This window comes from Phalangium opilio, unplaced genomic scaffold (assembly GCF_054372755.1).
Source record: "Phalangium opilio isolate 3A_F unplaced genomic scaffold, DU_Popi_V2 ptg000209l_1, whole genome shotgun sequence".
Taxonomy (NCBI): Eukaryota; Metazoa; Arthropoda; class Arachnida; order Opiliones; family Phalangiidae; genus Phalangium; species Phalangium opilio.
Genome location: NW_028324217.1, coordinates 13,883,450 through 13,900,227, shown reverse-complemented (window position 1 = coordinate 13,900,227; position 16,778 = coordinate 13,883,450). Strand labels below are relative to the sequence as shown.

General features: G+C 37.1%; 5 protein-coding genes across 7 annotated transcripts; 4 read left to right on the top strand and 1 right to left on the bottom strand.

Moving 5' to 3' along the window:
- Positions 1-4,908: 4,908 nt before the first annotated feature.
- On the top strand, positions 4,909-8,017 carry LOC149620750 (uncharacterized). Of its 2 annotated transcripts, XM_089854301.1 has the most exons (9): positions 4,909-5,136; positions 5,208-5,581; positions 5,669-5,909; positions 5,979-6,347; positions 6,399-6,563; positions 6,628-6,894; positions 6,982-7,582; positions 7,653-7,800; positions 7,864-8,017. In XM_089854301.1, exons 2-4 carry the CDS (start codon positions 5,251-5,253, stop codon positions 6,025-6,027), a joined length of 621 nt encoding a protein of 206 aa, XP_089710427.1. In that variant the 5' UTR covers positions 4,909-5,136; positions 5,208-5,250; the 3' UTR covers positions 6,028-6,347; positions 6,399-6,563; positions 6,628-6,894; positions 6,982-7,582; positions 7,653-7,800; positions 7,864-8,017. The 2 variants fall into 2 exon arrangements, with proteins under 2 accessions (XP_089710427.1, XP_089710426.1); XM_089854300.1 differs by having other exon boundaries at positions 6,982-7,800.
- A 19-nt stretch (positions 8,018-8,036) lies between these two features.
- Positions 8,037-9,225, bottom strand: LOC149620749 (uncharacterized). Of its 2 annotated transcripts, none has more exons than XM_089854302.1 (4): positions 9,021-9,225; positions 8,757-8,933; positions 8,476-8,688; positions 8,037-8,248 (listed from the first exon to the last, which is right to left on the bottom strand). In XM_089854302.1, exons 2-4 carry the CDS (start codon positions 8,903-8,905, stop codon positions 8,086-8,088), a joined length of 525 nt encoding a protein of 174 aa, XP_089710428.1. In that variant the 5' UTR covers positions 8,906-8,933; positions 9,021-9,225; the 3' UTR covers positions 8,037-8,085. The 2 variants fall into 2 exon arrangements, with proteins under 2 accessions (XP_089710428.1, XP_089710429.1); XM_089854303.1 differs by having other exon boundaries at positions 8,037-8,179.
- Positions 9,226-9,611: 386 nt separating this feature from the next.
- On the top strand, positions 9,612-10,418 carry LOC149620748 (zinc finger MYM-type protein 1-like). The gene has a single exon (XM_089854591.1). It carries the CDS (start codon positions 9,612-9,614, stop codon positions 10,416-10,418), a length of 807 nt encoding a protein of 268 aa, XP_089710717.1.
- Positions 10,419-10,566: 148 nt separating this feature from the next.
- On the top strand, positions 10,567-14,315 carry LOC149620747 (uncharacterized). Its single transcript, XM_089854590.1, has 5 exons — positions 10,567-11,482; positions 12,693-12,871; positions 12,946-13,206; positions 13,256-13,286; positions 13,372-14,315. Exons 1-5 carry the CDS (start codon positions 10,567-10,569, stop codon positions 14,313-14,315), a joined length of 2,331 nt encoding a protein of 776 aa, XP_089710716.1.
- Positions 14,316-14,686: 371 nt separating this feature from the next.
- On the top strand, positions 14,687-15,604 carry LOC149620746 (uncharacterized). The gene has a single exon (XM_089854588.1). The coding sequence runs from the start codon at positions 14,687-14,689 to the stop codon at positions 15,602-15,604; it is 918 nt and encodes a 305-aa protein (XP_089710714.1).
- The last annotated feature ends 1,174 nt before the right edge of the window (positions 15,605-16,778 follow it).

Here is a 16,778-nt window from a genome sequence, read left to right as displayed (position 1 = left end):
GATGTCATCGACATATGCACATCAGATTCCGTAGACTTGTGCACATGCACAAACATATTTTGTAGACCTGTACACACACATATACAATAGACTTGTGCAAAAATAGATGTCAAATATTTGTGCAAAAACACATTCCTTAGACTTTTGCACAAACTGTTGCCATAGACTTGTGCACAATCATATGTCATAGACCGGTGTACGAAACATTTTATAGATTTATGCACAAACATGAGTCATGTACCTGTACACAAAAAATATTCCACGGACCTCTGCACAAAATCATTCCATTTACCTGTACACAAAAAATATTCCATGGACCTGTACACAAAAAATATTCCATGGACCTATGCACAAAATTATTCCATATCCCTAAGCTCAAAAATTTTCCTTACCCATTTGCACAAAAATATCACGTTCACCTGTGCACAAAAATATTTCGTACACCTGTGCACAAAAATATTAGGTATCTATTGTCACAAAAATATTTCGTCCACCTGTGCACAAAAATATTTCGTACACCTGTGCACAAAAATATTCCGTACAGCTGTGCACAAAAATATTCCGTACACATGTGCACAAAAATATTCCGTACAGCTGTGTACACAGATATCACGTACAGCTGTGCACACAAATATTTCGTACATCTGTGCACAAAAATATTCCAAATCCATTTTCACCATAATATTCCATACACCTATGCATAAAAATATTCCGTACACCTGTGAACAAAACAGTTCGTACACCTGTGTACAAAAATATTCTGTACAATTGTGCATTAAAATATTCCGTACAACTATGCATAAAAATATTTCGTACACTTGTGCACAAATAGAAATCACAGGCTTGTGCACAAATAGAAATCACAGGCTTGTGCACAAATTGAAATCACAGGCTTGTGCACAAAGAAATGTCGTGAACTCGCGCAAAAAGAGCTGTTATAGATATGTGCACATCAGATTCCATAGAGTTGTGCACAAACATTTTCAATACCCCTATGCTCAAACAGATTTCAAACCCTTATGCTCAAAAAGATTCCATACCCATTTGCACAAAAATAATCCGTAGATCCCTGCTCAAAAATATTCCGTAGACCCTTGCTCAAACAGAAGTCACTCGTGTGTGCACAAACAGATGTCATAGACTTGTGAATAAACAGATGTCACTCGTGTGTGCACAAACAGATGTCATAGACTTGTGAATAAACAGATGTCATAGACTTGTGAATAAACAGATGTTATAGACTTGTTCACAAGCAGGTGTTATAGAATTGCTCACAAACAGGTGTTATAGAATTGCTCACAAACAGGTGTTATAGAATTGCTCACAAACAGGTGTTATAGACTTGCTCACAAACAGATGTTTTAGTCTTGTGTACAAACAGATGTTTTAGACTTGTGCATAAACAAATGTTATAGTCCTGCGAACAAACAGATTACATTGACTTGCACAAACAGAAGTCGTAGACCTGTGCACAAACAGAAGTCGTAGACCTGTGCACAAACAGAATTCGTAGACCTGTGCACAAACAGAAGTCGTAGACCTGTGCACAAACAGAAGTCTTAGACCTGTGCACAAACAGAAGTCGTAGACCTGTGCACAAACAGAAGTCGTAGACCTGTGCAAATAAATATTTTTCAGACTTGGGCACATAAAGATTCTTCAGACTTGTGTGCACATAAAGATTCTTCAGACTTGTGTGCACATAAAGATTCTTCAGACTTGTGTGCACATAAAGATTCTTCAGACTTGTGTGCACATAAAGATTCTTCAGACTTGTGTGCACATAAATATTCTTCGGACTTGTGGGCACATAAAGATTCTTCAGACTTGTGTGCACATAAAGATTCTTCAAACTTGTGCACATAAATATATCATAGACCCATGAACAAAAAATTTCATAGACCTGTGCTCAGAAGATTCCATACTCCTATACTCAAAAGGATTCCATGCAGATTTGCTCAAAAACATTCCGTAGACCTATGTAAAACAATATTCCATAGGCCTGTGCAAGAAAAGATTCCGAGCCGGCCTTAGGGCTGGGCCAACAGGGCCATGGCCCGGGGCCACCCCCTGCCAGGGGATCGACTAATCAGCTGAATGTCTGAACGTCTGAACTGCTGAAAATAGTAGAATTCCTACCATAAAATTCTCCCATCCTACTAAACCGTAAAATGTCTGAACCTTTTTGACTATTTTGCTGAAATGCCGAATTCTGAACAGTGAACATTGAAATTAAAGTAAGAGATCGTCTGAATCTTTATGACTATTTTGCTGAAATGCTGAATTCTGAACCGTGAACTTTGAAATTAATGTAAGATAGAGACCGTCTAAACTTTTTGACTATTTTGCTAAAATGCTGAATTCTGAACCGTGAATTTTAAAAATGAAGTAGTATGGAGACCGTCTGAACTTTTTTGACTATTTTGCTGAAATGCCGAATTCTGAACCGTGAACTTTGAAATTAATGTAAGATAGAGACCGTCTGAACTTTTTTGAGTATTTTGCTGAAATGCTGAATTCTGAACCGAAATGAATGTAAGATAGAGACCGTCTGAACTTTTTTGATTAATTTCCTGAAATGCCGAATTCTGAACCGAAATAAATGTAAGATAGAGACCGTCTGAACCTTTTTGACCATTTTGCTGAAATGCTGAATTCTGAACCGTGAATTTTGAAAATGAAGTAGAATGGAGACCGTCTCAACTTTTTTGACTATTTTGCTGAAATGCTGAATTCTGAACCGAAATTAATGTAAGATAGAGACCGTCTGAACTTTTTTTACTAATTTGCTGAAATGCCGAATTCAGAGCCGAAATTAATGTAAGATAGAGACCGTCTGAACCTTTTTGACTATTTTGCTGAAATGCCGAATTCTGAACCGAAATTAATGTAAGATAGAGACCGTCTGAACTTTTTAGACTATATGCTGAAATGCTGAATTCTGAACCGTGAACTTTGAAATTAATATAAGATAGAGACCGTCTGAACCTTTTTGAGTATTTTGCTGAAATGCTGAATTCTGAACCGAAATTAATGAAAGATAGAGACCGTCTGAACTTTTTTGACTATTTTGCTGAAATGCCGAATTCTGAACCGAAATTAATGTAAGATAGAGACCGTCTGAACTTTTTAAACTATTTTGCTGAAATGCTGAATTCTGAACCGTCAATTTTGAAAATGAAGTAGAATGGAGACCGTCTGAACTTTTTTGACTATTTTGCTGAAATGCCGAATTCTGAACCGTGAACTTTGAAATTAATGTAAGATAGAGACCGTCTGAACTTTTTTTAACTATTTTGCTGAAATGCTGAATTCTGAACCGTGAATTTTGAAAATGAAGTAGAATGGAGACCGTCTGAACTTTTTTGACTATTTTGCTGAAATGCTGAATTCTGAACCGTGAACTTTGAAATTAATGTAAGATAGAGACCGTCTGAACTTTTTTGACTATTTTGCTGAAACGCTGAATTCTAGATCTCACTAATAAAAGCAGAATCTACAAAAATTATGAAATTTATGCTAATAATATTTGAAAATGTGGATTTTAATTGAGAAAAAATTAGGAAAAGGTCCCATTTTATTTGTGTTGTAAATGAAGTAAGCATCTAAATTCTGGAAAAGGTGGATTTTAATTGAGAAAAATTTCAGAAAAGGTGTCATTTTATTTGAGTATAAAAATTTTGGAAAAGCAAATTTTAGTTGAGAAAGCCTAGTTACTTAAAAACCAATTAGTGCCTTTTTCCCAAAATATTGCTTTAATGCTCTTTTTAGAAACTAAAATATCGCTAATGTAATTTTCAAAACTTCCCGCTTATATTCTGCTTTTTTTCTTATTTTTGGAATTTCTAAAATTTTCTTCACACAATAATTTCGAAATTTCTCAGATTACTTTACCAAAAATTAATGATTTTGGTAAATTCTGTATGTCCTAAAAATACCATAGCTATACTTCTGTCGCCAGTCCTTGAAGTTCATTTAGTTGCCCCCCCCGGCATACTATCAATTCAGCATTTCAGCAAAATAGTCAAAAAAATTCAGACGGTTTCTATCTTACATTAATTTAGGTTCAGAATTCGGCAATTCAGAAAAATAGTCAAAAACGTTCAGTCGATCTCTATCTTACATTAATTTCGGTTCAGAATTCGGCATTTCAGCAAAATAGTCAAAAAAGTTCAGACGGTCTCCATACTACTTAATTTTTAAAATTCACGGTTCAGAATTCAGCATTTTAGCAAAATAGTCAAAAAGTTCAGACGGTCTCTAGCTTACATTAATTTCAAAGTTCACGGTTCAGAATTCAGCATTTCAGCAAAATAGTCAAAAAGGTTCAGACGATCTCTTACTTTAATTTCAAAGTTAACTGTTCAGAATTCGGCATTTCAGCAAAATAGTCAAAAAGGTTCAGACATTTTACGGTTTGGTAGGATGGGAGAATTTTATGGTAGGAATTCTACTATTTTCAGCATTTCAGACGTTCAGAAATTCAGCAGATTAGTCTATCCCACCTGCCAGGGGCCGCCACTTGAGTTCATGTGTTATAGTAATTAGCTTCAGAAAGGGAGATATAGATAAGAATATTTTACATTTTTTATTTTACGTGGAAGGGCAGAGCTCCAAGTTCTAACTCTAGGGTAAAAATAAAAAGAGCAGAAGCTACAGCTTTGTCAACAAAAGCTTTTTAAAGGGAGGGTGAAGAGGAAAATCAAGTTAGTTTTAATCGATTATTTTACTAGTTATAAGACCTATATGCATAGTGAAACATTCAGGAAATATCTCTAGAATTTTTAAAAATTCAAAAAAAGGCGCCGATTTTGTCCTTTTTTTTATTATTTGAGCCCTGCACCTCTGACCAATGAGGAGGGCCCCCTCTAGCGGACAATAAATATGCGGGAAAAACGCGTGCTGAGAGCCTGAGACAGCCTTCGCCCTTCGCCATGCTCGCGTTCGCCTTAAGTTAAAATACGGATTGACGGATAAATTTGTCGGTAAATACAGTTAATATACAATAAATAAATGAAGATGAAGGGAAAATGCTGATAGTTGAGATATATATTTCGCTAAAATTCAACGTAGAATTACGAGTGGTATATCGGGATTCTGGTGAAAACTGAAAACTTTTCTATCGGCCAAGGCTTAGTAAGTATTAGTAACAAATGTACACATTTGACAAATGTTATGTACCTAATGCAAAATTATATATCATACAGTATTTTAAAAGTGAACGAAAAAGTTTAGTAACAAAATATTGGGATGTCGGGTGATATTTGCGCGGTTCCGGGCTGCACTAACACTCAAGAAAATTGCCGAGGAAAAGACGTGAAATTTCACAGTTTTCCTAGTAACCCAGAAATTCTACGTCAGTTGAAAAACGCAATTGGTAAAGAGGGAGATTGGATCCCAAGGAAGAAGTTGAGAGTGTGCTCCAATCATTTCACCCCAAGTTCTTATGCAAGTGATAAACGAAAATATTTGAAAAGAACTGCTGTACCTAGCGTTTGGGGAGAAGTATCATCTCGAAAAATGGCCAAATTAGGTACGGTACAAAGCAGTCATCATATTGGAGAGGCTGCTGCAAATACAAGTTAGAAACTACAGTTTATTCTGATATTTAACTAAGGCTAAATTTCATAAGAGTTATCAGGTACAATTTGCGATAAAATTATTACAGCGGGCACACTTGAACTTCAGGTTTCTACTGAAAATGAGTATCAAAGGAGTCAAGTGATATCTGACACTGAAGATCTTTTTCATGAGGAGCTAGTTTTGGAAGACGAGGAACCTGTGCCAGAACCCATAGGGTCTCAAACTTGCAGTGATTCTACCGAGGCCTTAGGAATAGATCCCAGTTCTTCATATGAACCCAGTCTTTCTGGCACACAAGAGAGTGAAGCAATACAATCGGAAGATGAGTTAGTTTTAAATTTCTTCTCAATTTTATATCAAAGGTCACTTTCAAAATTTTCAAACTTATTATGCAGATATATAGAGGGATTTGTTCCAGAAACTAAGCCCCACTTTAGAGGATAAATACATTGTTTTCATCTCCCAATTACTTCTACTATTTAAATTTTGCCGGAGGCAAGATTGCCAAAATCCCATTGTCCATTTGACTAGAAATATTTCTGGCTCATGTTTGACAGTCAAAACGGAATGTTTAGCAGGTCACAATGATGTTTGGGAAAGTCAATCTAGCTTCGTGGGGAAATTACCTCTTGGCAGCAGCAATATTTTTTTCTGGGGAAATACCTTCAAAATGTTTGCGAGTGTTTAAAAACTTGAATATAAAAGTTTTTTCAATCCGCATGTATTTCCTATATCAAAGGATGTTTCATCCCATAATTGAAAAGGTATTGTCATAAATTTGAGATATAGACATTTGTATCTAACCATTTTTGAAGTTTTGGGTCAAAGAACAAGAAGATCTATTGCTATCAGATCCTGCGAAGAAATTTACTCTTTGCGGTGATGGTAGAGCTGATAGTCCTGGCTTCTCTGCAAAGTATGGGACATACACTTTTATGGATGCAGAAACGAGCAAAATACTCCACGTTGAACTTGTTCAGGTAATAGCAGGTCATATAAAATAAGCTTGTGAAGAACTATATCAATGGCAACAAATTATTCCAGTCCACTGACGTAACGGCATCTAACCAGATGGAATTAGAAGGATTGAAAAGAGAACTGGAATTTTTCTCAAATATGATGATTGGAATCGCCAAAATAGTAACTGACCGTAATCAAGGGGTTATAGCTTATTTGAGGGACACTCACACTGACATTATCCACGAGTTTGATAATTGGCATGTTGCCAAAAGAAAGAGTTGAAACCTTGATGTGGAGGTGCCAAATAGCATGCTGAAATCGGTTGGTTAGCTTGACTCAGATTACAACATTGTGAGCTAGTTACTAAATGCAATTTGACAAATCAACTCTAAAGGTACACCCCATTTTGCAAATGAAGTCGTTTTGCTTTGTTTTCAGATATAAAGGCCAAACTAGCAGTAATTGCGAAGAAAAAAGTTACAGTGCTTTAAATTTGTGGATACCTGGGATAACAAACCACATATATTGGGTTGGGGCATCATCAACGACAAGAGACGAAAGAAAGGATAAATGGCTCTCTATGTTAAATCATATTACTGATGTTTATGAAGGACATGGAAAAGAATTTTCGAAAAGCCAACATGGTCCGCTTGAAGAACGAGATGAAAGGATATGGATCGCAAGAGACGAGTAACAGATTTCATATAAAAACAAACAACCAGTCTCAGAAGAAGCGTAGTTTTTAGTTTCTAATTGTTAATAACGATAACTTGCAAATTGACGAAATAATTTTGGAAGATCTGAAACATATATTCTTTCGACAAATTTAATTATATCAAAATCTAAACTACAGTTATTATATTTTAGGCACCAAACTTTTCGACGAAGTTAGCAAAGTAGTAAATTCTCCTTACACTCTTGCCGCTATTTACCAACTTTCCTCGAAATATCAAACCTACTCAGTGGAAGTTTTCCATTCGGTGCTGAATTCATTCAGCCCAAAAATGTACCATTTTACAAAAGACTCAATGCAGTCGAGGTTCGTTTTTTATACGCCCTGAGCTTGCTGTACGGGTACATTTTCTCAGGCAATTAAATTCCAAACTCAGGATTTATCTTGCTGCACTCCATTACAATGAAATGGTCACAAAGAACAAGCTAAAACAGCCAAAGGAGAAGAACAATTCTACATATCTTACCCTAAGGCTAAAAGTGGAGCAGCTACTGTGCGACACGTTTTGGTAGAAAGTACATATGGTGCGTGTTAGTACTGATTCTTTTATTACGGTACAAACTTGAAAATGTTTCATTTCTTTACAGAATATGTGGGAAAATTAATGCAACTGTTTTATGAACAAGCAGTTCACTCTGTCGCTACAGATTTAATCACTACTCCTTCACGAGTAGCTACACTGTCTTCCTTATATTCTATGGATGTCAGCAAAGCCGACTTAGTAGCAAAATTAAAATCAAGATTTCAATAAAAAAACCAATCGTTGTTGCTTATTTATTTATTTATTATTTCACGTGATATTTGTAAATTTAATCAACAAATCTTGGGTATTTGAACCCACAATATTCTTCTGAGGGCCAAGTGCTTCTAATTTTCGCCACAACACAGCTGGGAATGGGAGTCCTATGTTTCCGCCCCAAACGTTTAAAAATAATTCTTATAAATTGCCGATAAGCAACATATCGATAACTTCTAAAATTTCAAATTATTGGTCTTAAAAAATAATACATAATACATATAATTGCCATAACACTCATTGAAGGTCTCTGTGAGTTAGATTTGAACATGAATTAAAATTAACAAAAATGAACTGAACATATCTATTATTGTCTAGTTTTCAAACAAACTAAGCCCAAATTGAAAATTCAGTTAGCATTCATGAGTGCCTTCTACTATGCAAATAATTCCAGAGTACTTACTCGTGAATATTATCCTCATTCCTGTCATGCGTTTCATCAACGTAGGTATAATATGCTGGCTCAAGTACATCTAGATCAAGACCGTTTATAGTAAAACGTCTCCATTCAATTACACAAGCTAAATCAGATGTTTTTTCAACAACTCTGTTTATTTCCCTGCAACACACACTTTCGTGTGCCGTGTTCATTTCCACGCAGTTGTTACAAGTACACCTATTAGATTATAGCATTTAAAATTTTTAACTTCATTGCCATATTATGATATGAAATACACTACTAACCAATTTGTGGTACCAACACGTTCATTGTTGTTATTGTTGCCGATATTAACACCATTATCATTTTCTTCATCACTTTCATCATTTTCAAAATAATGGGGGTGGTCCACAACCAGTGGGTTCAAATTGGTAGGGATGAATCCCCAATTCATCTATAAACTCTGCCATTATCATTCAAACCTAATTTTGGAGCAAGAATTTGTACGTATAAATCAAGATTGTAATTAAAAATCTATTTGTATTTTGCAATGGACTAATGGTACTTACTAAGCATTGGCCGATAGAAAAGTTTTCAGTTTTCACCAGAATCCCGATATACCACTCGTAATTCTACGTTGAATTTTAGCGAAATATATCTCAACTATCAGTATTTTCCCTTCATCTTCATTTATTTACTGTATATTAACTGTATTTACCGACAAATTTATCCGTCAATCCGTATTTTAACTTAAGGCGAACGCGAACATGGCGAAGGGCGAAGGCTGTCTCAGGCTCTCAGCACGCGTTTTTCCCGCATTTTTATTGTCCGCTAGAGGGGGCCCTCCTCATTGGTCAGAGGTGCAGGGCTCAAATAATAAAAAAAAGGACAAAATCGGCGCCTTTTTTGAATTTTTAAAAATTCTAGAGATATTTCCTGAATGTTTCACTATGCATATAGGTCTTATAACTAGTAAAATAATCGATTAAAACTAACTTGATTTTCCTCTTCACCCTCCCTTTAAAGCGACTCTACACACATGCAGCATTCAAAAATTCCCGGGAGCCGCAGCGCTAGCCTCCTTGCTGCTAGCGTGCCTGGGAAGGAAACTTAGCTATTTGGTAAAGAAAGGGCACTATGTGTACATCACGAGTAAAATAATGCAAAGTGATAACACGCAATTTGATGTTGCTTTACAATCATTGGAAACGACGGTCTCTTTTCTACAAGAATACGAAGCTAATGGCTTTGAACGCGCCCAAAATTCAGCTCGGAAATTGACTGAAAAACTGGAAATGAGTCAGGATGAAATCATTTTTCGAAAAGCTTCAAATGTCCGAAGAAGAAAAAAGAAAAGGCTATTTGATTATGAACATGAAGATGAGCCAATAACGGATCCGAAAGAAAAATTTCGAATTGAGTTTTTTAAAGTTCTCTTAGACCAAGCCCTAATGTCAATAACAGAGAGATTCAATCAAATGAAAAGCCACGCTACGAATTTCGGGTTTCTTTATGATTTCGACAAGATGAAACAAATGAGTACAGAAAAACTTATGGTACTCTGCCAAAAATTAAATTCCATTTTAACCGATGATGCTGGTTCTGGAGATATTGATCCTGATGATCTTTGCAATGAGTTTAAAATGTTCACCAATCTGATTCCATCAAAAACCAAGGCTCTTGAGGATCTAAATTTTATTTATGAAAACAAGCTGGTGGATACTTTTCCGAATGTTTCAGTGGCATTGCGAATTTTATTGCCTATTCCTATTACTGTTGCATCTGGCGAAAGAAGTTTCTCAAAACTGAAATTAATAAAAACCTATTTACGTTCAACGATGACCCAGGAACGCTTGAACAGTTTAGCATTAATCTCAACTGAAAGAGATACTGCATCTTTATTGGACTATTCTGAAATGATCAAAGACTTCGCGAATATTAAAGCTCGTAAAATAGATTTTATGTAATGTAATTGTACTTAAGATACTATTTTCACGTTTCACTAAATAATACTGAACAGTAGAAGTTGTCAATTAAGAAAACTAGACTACCCGACCAATAATTGCCGAAGAATAACAAGTAAAAATTCCAAAGAAGACAATAGCAACCTGTAATATGGCACCGCCCAAATTAGAACAGCTCCGAATTGGTTACCAGAATGTACGAGGCCTAAGGACGAAATTAGACATTATCAGGACAAACCTATTGAGCAGCACCGAAGATGTAATCTGCTTGACGGAAACGTTCTTAAACCATACACATTTCGACAAAGACTTCGTTCCACTTGATATGCACGTTTTTCGAGCTGATCGCCAACAATTAAACGTTAAGGACAGGAGAGGAGGCGGGAGTCTGATTCTAGTACGAAAAAGCCTCTTGGTAAAGAGACGGACTGAACTTGAGCTCCGACCGGAATGTGTTTGGATTGAAATAGACGGAAGAAATGGACATAAGACTTTAATCGGGAACCACTATTTCGCTCCTAAAATAACAAAAGAAGAGTACGCGCAATATTTTGACCAACTTCACACCAAATTAGAAAATGGCCCAGGTGACATTGTGATTGTAGGCGATTTCAACACTCCTGGAGTCAATTGGGACATAGGTCTGACAAGCGAATGCAATTCTGGAGTAAAACCAAAGGCGGAAGTCATTCTTAACTTTGTATTGAGTCTAAACTTGCATCAGTATAATTCTTTCCGAAATGTCTCTGGAAATATTTTGGATCTCGTTCTCACAAGCTGCACAAATACAATGGTTCAGGAAGACCAGACACCACTAGTTGAAATAGATGTGTTTCATCCACCATTGTCGATCGTCATACGATTGAATGAGAACCTGCACATGGTACCTAAGAAAAACATTCAGAAACGATTCAACTTCAAAAAAGGAAACTATACCAACCTATATACTTACCTCCGTGATCAGTCCTGGAAAGAGATACTAGACGATCAGCCAGTTGACGATGCCGTCGAGGCACTCAATACCGTAGTCGATGACGCGATAAATCGATTCATACCAAAAATTATTTGCAAATGCTCTAAATATCCACACTGGTTCTCGCCGGAGCCAGGAATACATAGATTTACTACTTGGAATCTTTAAGAAGCCATTTTATGGGCCTGGGTGTCTGACTGAAAGGGGAGGAGGTGTAGAAACCATCACCGTTGACGTCATGCATAATTTATTTGACGTATTTTGCGACCTGCGCCGCGACTCCCGCGACCTATGCGCGGTCAACCCGAATGTAAACATGATACGTCATCTGAACAAGTAGACCTAGGATCAAATCTCTAAAAAAAAAGGCGAAAATACTTGCTTTCAGTTAAGAACTCGATATTACTATTGTCACAGGGTGGAAAAACAATTTAATTGTTCCATCCTTTCTTCACCAAAGTTATACAAAAACAAAACATCAGTATCCCTATGCAAAGGTTTAGGGTTTAAGGGGAGGTAAACGTCATCTTTTCTCGAAATTATTATAGCATTCGTTTTCAATACTGAGTTTCGAGCTACACTAACTTCTAAATCGTCGACTTTAGTTACAGTTAGAGAAATTTCCGCCTAAAAACGTCGTTAACGTCAAACTGTTCCAAGTTCACGCACTTCCCGACCATTTCGGACCCGAAACTGATGCAGACGACAGCTTAAAAGGTCATGATCTCGATCTGTCCCTCACATTCGCATAACCAATGAGACGCGAGGAAGGAGGAGCAGGTGGTTTAAAAGTTTTTAGCGCTTCCCCTCACAGTCAATCAGTTATTTGTGTAGGGTCTATGGCCTCTTAAAGATTCCAAGTATTAAATCTATGTATTCCTGCCGGAACTAAGAAAAGCCCTGCGTCGAAAACAGTATTTTCATAGAAAGCATAAAAGATCAAACAATTGGATAGACCTTCAAAAGTTTAAAGAGCTACGCAAGGAAGCTCAAAAGCTGCTAAGGATTGACAAGGACAACTATGGCCGATCAATAGTGAAGGAATTGAAAGAAAAGCCTCAAAATTTATGGAACTACATTAACAGCAGAATTAAGCCTAAAGTTAGAGAGAATTTACGATTGGAAGGGGTAAACAACGAAACCATTGTCGACAATGAAGAAATAGCTCAAACATTCAAGCACCATTTTGAACAATTATGCGGGGGGGGAGAGAGACTTACTCACCGACGAGGAGCGAACAATATATATATTAAATAATATGAGAGGCAATTTATTACAACCTTTCCTTTGTCTTCAAATCACAGACAAGGATGTTGATGAGGCTATTAGAAACATTCAACCGAACAAGGCCATAGGAATCGATAATATCCCTGGTTTTGTAGTTAAAGCCTGCGCGCAGTCGTTATCCAGTCCACTTAGGCACATATTCAATACATCACAGAAACAATGTGTTTTTCCAAAAAAATGGAAAATATCTTTGGCGGTACCAATATTTAAAAAAGGGCGGAAAGAAGACGTGAACAATTATCGTTTGATAACCATTATCTCCGTATAAAGCTCTTCGAAAATATCGTACATAAGTACTTTAGTAATTGGTTCCAGTCGGCTCTAGCGCCTTCGCAACATGGTTTTAGTAAAGGAAGAGCAATAAACACGAATCTACTTACTTTTATGAATTTCTTGGTACCAAGAGTTTTAAACCAGAAGCAAGTGGATTGCATATACATGGACCTAAGCAAGGCTTTTGACCGAATGGACCATGAGATACTACTTCTGAAACTATCATGGTACGGTATGGATGGCAAGATGTTAGAATGGGTAAAAGACTAATAATAATAATAATAAAGTTTATTGACGGGTAAAAAAGAAAGCCAGAGGCTTATTGTGGCCCGACTCAGGTACAAACAAATTGGAAAAAAAGTAATAAGAATAATAATAATAAATACCTAAAGGACCGTACGAATTACTTAAAAATAAATCAAGATCCTACCGATATTAGTTTTAAAACCACCGTAGGAGTCCCGCAAGGGTCAGCATTAGGCCCCCTACTATTTGTTATATTCATAAATGACTTACTGTGGACCAACGAGGACAACTCGCTAGCATACGCCGATGACAATAAGGCTTTCAACGAAATAGAAACAGTACAAAACTGCAAAGAGCTAAACATAAAACTAGAAACCATAAGTGAATGGGGCAAGAGAAATAAATTACCGCTAAACCCAGATAAAACATATATAATGACATTCACTAGAAAAGTAAATTATATTACATACCCCTACGTGATAGACGGGAAAGTTTTACAAAGATCCAAAACCTTGAAGGATCTGGGCGTATTGGTCGACGCGAAACTACTCTTTGTTGAACATATAGAAGCTATACAGGCCGAATGTTTCAGAAAACTATATGCTGTACTAAGACTAGCCAAGAACTTAAACAGCTCCACGATATTTATCGCTCTTTATGTATCCTTGGTTCGCGTCCGACTGGAATATGGCTCATTAGTTTTTGGGGGCTGTAGTGCACATAACATAACTAAATTAGAAAGAGTTCAAAGAAAATTTGTAGAACTACTTTATAAGAACTTTCGAAACCCTTGTAAAATTGAATATCATTATGACAACAACTTAATATGTCTGAAATTGTTAACAATTCGAAATCGTCTAAAATATCTGGAAATTACTCATTTATACAATCTAATAAACAAATATATAGACTGTCCTTGTCTTTTAAGTAAACTAAACTTTAAATTACAAAACGGTGTGAAAAGGGCAAAGAGCTCTTATTACATATTAAAACATTATCAAACAAACCCAATACTAAGAATACAAAAAACATATGATGAATTAGAGAACAGTCCTGACCTATTCGAAAACATCAAAAGTCGTTTTAACTCAAATTTGAAGATTTCCCTAATGGGAAAGTAAAATTAGTAACGTGTTTTATTTATTTCTTAATTTATTTTTTCTTTTCTTTATTTTTATTTAAACGTTTATAGCACCGTTATATATGAAGTAAATTATTAATTGTTATTTATTTTAGTTAAGTTTAAAGTTTTGTGGCGAGATAAAAAACTGTGTAATTTTAAATTAGAAGTTCAAATGTTTTTTATGTAAAAAATTAACTCCTAGCATTTTACTTTTTTACCTTGTATATATATAGCATAACAAAAGATAATAAAGTTTAGTTGATTCGTGACGCTAACATGTTTTTCTGTCTCTCCGACTTACCTACCCACAATTGGTGACCCGGATAGTTTATTTTTTACACAAGCCTAAAGCAATACACGGAGAACGATATGCAAGGGAACGACGACGACGACGAGGAAACTTCTCTAACTGAACAAATTAAGTACCTAAGCGAGAAACTTAATCAAGTGATGTCTACTAAGGACTTCAACAAGGAGAAGAAGCCCGAAAGCCATGAAATTTCGCGTCTCTCAGTCAAGCTTCCTCTATTTTGGAAAGACAATCCTGACCTCTGGTTCTCCACAATAGAATCCCAATTCCGAATTAGCAGAATCACTACTGAACAAACAAGATTCGACTACGTATTACAATCCCTGGACCAAACCATCATTCCTTATGTCGCTGACATCGTCAAGGTGCCTCCGGAAAATCCTTACACAGCATTAAAGGCACGAATAATCTCTTCATTCTGCGATACGGACGAAAAAAGGCTACGCAAACTACTAAGCGGAATGCAAATCGGCGACCAGAAGCCTTCACTCTTCCTGCAAACGATGCGTCTTCAAGCTGGTTCACAAGCCAATGATGCTATACTAAAATCACTGTTCATGGACCAACTTCCTGAGCAAGTCCGAGGTATATTAGTCATGAGCAACGAAAGTAACCTAGACAAGATTGCCGCTCAAGCTGACAAGATCGTCGAGACCATCCGCCCAACCACAATATCAGCTGTTACTGCAAATAACCCAGAGGCCGACGATCCACCATCTGTTCGGCGCCTTGCTCAACAAATCGAGGAATTGAACCAAAGGTTTGATTCATTCACCAGAGGTCGTGCTCAGTATCGTGACAGGGATCGTCGTGGCAGAGGACAAAACCGTTCACGATCTAGAGGCCGTATTTTCAATCCAAGAGGGAAGCTCTGTTTTTACCACTTCCGATTTGGGGAAAAAGCAAACAAATGTCAAGATCCTTGCGCATGGCTTCGGAACCAATCCCCACACAAGCGAATGGACCCGGAAAACTAGCAGGCCGATCGGATATGGCGACGACCGATTTCAATGGCCGGAATTCACATCGCCTTTTCATATACGACAAAACCTCGAAACGTAATTACTTAATCGACACCGGCGCTGACATATCAGTCATTCCACCCACCAAACAAGAGCGACACAATTCGAAATGCCATTTCAAGATATTTGCTGCAAACGGGACACAAATAAATACCTACGGAACCAAAATTCTTCATCTTGACCTGGGACTTAGAAGAAATTTCAAATGGACATTCGTCATCGCAGATATCCGCAAACCAATCATAGGAGCAGATTTTATATCTACTTTCCACCTATTACCTGACCTAAAAACGAGGAAATTAGTGGACAGTAAAACGTTACTGTCAGCTTACTGCAAAGTTATCCGCCATCCTGCAACCAACATAACCACAATTTTCGGAACTACAGAATTTCATAAAATTCTCGCTGAATTTCCGGAGATCGTTCGCCCATCCGGACCGTTACAAGAGCCAAAGCACAATGTCTTTCATCATATAGAGACTACCGGACCTCCAGTGGTGGAACGTGTCCGAAACCTCGACCCGAAGAGACTCGCCATAGCCAAGAAAGAATTCCAATTAATGGCGGAACAAGGCATCTGTCGACCATCTAAAAGCAACTTCGCCAGTCCACTCCACATGCAACCCAAAGGAAACGGAAATTGGCGGCCTTGTGGTGATTACCGTGCATTGAACCGACGGACTCGTCCAGACCGATATCCATTGGCATTATTGAGCAACTTTACAGCTAATTTCGCAGGCTGTAAAATTTTCTCTAAATTTGACCTGGTAAAAGCTTTCCATCAGATACCGGTACACCCACCTGACGTGCATAAAACTGCTGTTATTACTCCATTTGGACTCTGGGAATTTCTGCGCATGCCGTTTGGTCTGTGTAATTCAGCCCAGACATTCCAACGATTTATGGACGAAGTTTGCAGAAGCTTGGATTTCGTATTTGTTTACGTGGATGACGTGGTCGTAGCTTCACCTGATCGAGAGACTCACAAGAAACATCTTCGATCCCTATTTGAGCGCTTCAAAGAATATGGCATCCTTATTCATCCATCAAAATCGCAACTTGGAGTAGAAGAACTCGAATTCCTTGGATATCTCGTAAATTCAAAAGGGATTTCACCACTACCGAGCAA

Coding starts and splice junctions, on each gene's coding strand:
- LOC149620750 (XM_089854301.1), top strand. CDS start 5,251: ATGTCGGGTGATATTTGCGCGGTTCCGGGCTGCACTAACACTCAAGAA. Junction 5,582..5,668: donor AGAGGCTGCTGCAAATACAA/GTTAGAAACTAC, acceptor AAATTATTACAG/CGGGCACACTTGAACTTCAG. Junction 5,910..5,978: donor GCAATACAATCGGAAGATGA/GTTAGTTTTAAA, acceptor CTTATTATGCAG/ATATATAGAGGGATTTGTTC.
- LOC149620749 (XM_089854302.1), bottom strand. CDS start 8,905: ATGAATTGGGGATTCATCCCTACCAATTTGAACCCACTGGTTGTGGAC. Junction 8,689..8,756: donor CGTGTTGGTACCACAAATTG/GTTAGTAGTGTA, acceptor ATAATCTAATAG/GTGTACTTGTAACAACTGCG. Junction 8,249..8,475: donor AATGAGGATAATATTCACGA/GTAAGTACTCTG, acceptor TTGAAATTTTAG/AAGTTATCGATATGTTGCTT.
- LOC149620748 (XM_089854591.1), top strand. CDS start 9,612: ATGCAAAGTGATAACACGCAATTTGATGTTGCTTTACAATCATTGGAA.
- LOC149620747 (XM_089854590.1), top strand. CDS start 10,567: ATGGCACCGCCCAAATTAGAACAGCTCCGAATTGGTTACCAGAATGTA. Junction 11,483..12,692: donor ATTCATACCAAAAATTATTT/GCAAATGCTCTA, acceptor TTCAAATCACAG/ACAAGGATGTTGATGAGGCT. Junction 12,872..12,945: donor AATGGAAAATATCTTTGGCG/GTACCAATATTT, acceptor CTCCGTATAAAG/CTCTTCGAAAATATCGTACA.
- LOC149620746 (XM_089854588.1), top strand. CDS start 14,687: ATGCAAGGGAACGACGACGACGACGAGGAAACTTCTCTAACTGAACAA.